The 2462-nt window shown below is 45.6% G+C and overlaps 1 protein-coding gene across 1 annotated transcript in view; it reads right to left on the bottom strand.

Annotated features, from left to right (window-relative positions):
* The window catches only part of LOC108528787 (integral membrane protein 2A-like), a 6211-nt gene extending 4206 nt beyond the window's left edge, over nucleotides 1-2005 (bottom strand). The window contains exons 1-2 of the mRNA XM_017870770.1: nucleotides 1190-2005; nucleotides 306-348 (exon numbers count right to left, since the gene is read on the bottom strand). Coding sequence (XP_017726259.1) covers nucleotides 306-348; nucleotides 1190-1561 — 415 coding nt within the window. The 5' untranslated portion in view covers nucleotides 1562-2005. The remainder of the gene's footprint in view (nucleotides 1-305; nucleotides 349-1189) is intronic.
* Nucleotides 2006-2462: the final 457 nt, after the last annotated feature.

The raw sequence follows: 2462 nt of genomic DNA on the forward strand, positions 1-2462 counted from the left end.
AAAAAAAAAAAAAAAAAAAAAAAAAAGGATTACTGTGTGGCTATATTTAACTACTGGCCTCTAATTAGACCTCCCAAAAAATCTGACCATGTTTAACCTACAAACTAAGCAGGAGAACAATTACATATTTGACCTCTGTCATTTAATCGAAACCTCAACAATGCAAGAGGGTGTTACTTTTGAGCTCTAAAATGTATAATACACAAAAGCTAGTTTTATTGCAGGATTTAATATTGAAAATTTCCATAACAAAACGCTGGATAAGCACATTAACATTTCAAATTGTGTGTACAATCAACTTTTACTACATGGATTCTCATTTAACTCAAAGGACTTTTTATATCTCCACTTTGAACACAAAAGTTAAAACTGTATAGAGAACAACACAAGTTAGGACAGATCTGCAAGCTCCAACACTTTCCAGATTTCATAGAACACGAAGAAAATGCTATTGCTCTTTAAAATTGAGATGATACTGAGGAGTAGTATACGAACCCTGAAAACATAGTAGGTGTTTAAAAGAAATATAAATAAGACTAAATAAATAATGGACAACATTTTGGGGAAGAGCTTCCCCAGTTCCTGTCAAAGCTAGTAGTTTAAATTACAACACTGGACCTGCTTCAGATCTCTATATAGGGGAAGGGGATGTTGTTCAACAAGAAAATAAAATAAAATAATTGAAAAGTATCCCCAAATTTGTTTTTACAAGAGAAGAGTGTTTTCCTTAGGAAATACCACTCTAAAAATACACTAGGCTCTTGCAGTAAAAGGGCACAGTGAACACCCTAAATTGGCATTAAGACCTACCTCAATTTTGACAGCTCCTTTATCTAATGTTTAAAGCCACCTGTGACCAGAGAGAAACTGAAAATTCTCGCGCGCTCAAACAGACCACTTGCCCCAACCCATACTGCTTGGAGTTAAAAGTGCCCTTTGCTCCTCACCCCACCTCCACGAACACTCAGAGATCGTAGAAAGATTTAGTCTTAGAACTTCATCCACACCAAAAGGAAAGAAAGAAATGTTAAATCTCCCAGTCTTGCTCACACCCTTGTGTCCCCTCTGTCCCTGGGGAGATTATGCATGTCCCTGGAGGTGGGGACTGGGCGACATGCTCCTCCTTGATCCCCAGGTCCCTACACGTTACCCAAGAGACAATGACAACCAGTCCCAGGGCATCTCCTCAAACTCTCTCTGACATCCCTCTAGGATAGGTGGTGTGGGCTGGAATAGACTGAACATGGCACGACACACGGGAATGCAGAGTGACACAGGGTGCGGTAAGCAGAAGGTGCCGCGAGGAGACAGAACCGAGGCGACCGGGTAAATCCCAGAGACAGCGTAAGAGGCGCAAGAGGGGCCCTCCCAGGGAAACTTCATTTTCTCCTTTGCTACCAGCCCTCTTTCCTTCGCCCACCCGTTCCCCACCCTGCCCTGGGACAGCTACCTTGCCGGTCAATATCTGAGTTCTGACCGTGCGGCTCAGGAGGGCCTCCACGTCTTGCCGCGCCTCCTCCTTTTGCACCGCGGTGGGGGTGTTGAAGGCGATTTTCACCATAGTGAATCCTCGGGCTGCGCGGTAAGGCGCTGCTGGAATCAGCGTCCTGGGCTGCAGATTACAAGAGGAGATCCTGCTAGCACGAACAGCACTTACTTAATCTTCAGTCTAACACTACTGCAAGCCGAGGTCTGGGATACTTATGACGCAGTCCCAAACTGGGGGGAGACCGTGGGCGGGCCCAGGGAAGTGCCTAAAGGGAGGAGCGAGAGGGGGCCCAAAAGGGGCCCAAGTGCCTGAGTTGGGGGTTTGCGAGGTGGGGCGGATTTGCCACGGGGGGAAGAGGAGGGGAAGTGGAGCCCTTGGCTGGCTCGGGCAAAACGTGCCTCACCTGCACCTCAGGCATACTCCCACCCACTCTCTGCAACTTCAGATAAGAGCAAGACAGGAAGGAAGCCTGCTGTGTCTTGTCTGTCTGCCTCTGTCCAGGCCACAATAGCCCCTGACTCTGACTGTTTTCTCAAACTTGGACCTGACTCCCCGCAGGGCCTGGGACTGTAGCTTGGCAGTAACTCAAACTTCCTTAGCTCTGGACCCACCCAGGCCCCAAAAGCGCCGTTCTACAAAGGTTTTGTTCCTTGATAATAATATCTTTCTTTTAAAGAACACCTAGAAGCCTGTTTATAGTTACCTGGTTCATTCTTTCAACAAACTGTTATTTTTTAATATTTTCTTGCTTGTGTTTTGCAATTTTAATATCTCAACCTAAAGGGATGCTAGATCAGAAAGATAGGGCTCCTGCCTCCCCAGCACCCTATTTTGTAGATAAGACATGATGAGACAGAGAAGGGTGGAAAGCTTATAATAAATTCCTGAAATAATCTAGATTTTTCACTCTTCCAGGTCAGGGAAACTAGTGTAAAGTCTCAACCCAGAGACTGCTTCTGTTCAGCTACCAGCT

The sequence above is a fragment of the Rhinopithecus bieti genome, unplaced genomic scaffold (genome assembly GCF_001698545.2).
Source record: "Rhinopithecus bieti isolate Rb0 unplaced genomic scaffold, ASM169854v2 scaffold_5746, whole genome shotgun sequence".
Classification (NCBI taxonomy): domain Eukaryota; kingdom Metazoa; phylum Chordata; class Mammalia; order Primates; family Cercopithecidae; genus Rhinopithecus; species Rhinopithecus bieti.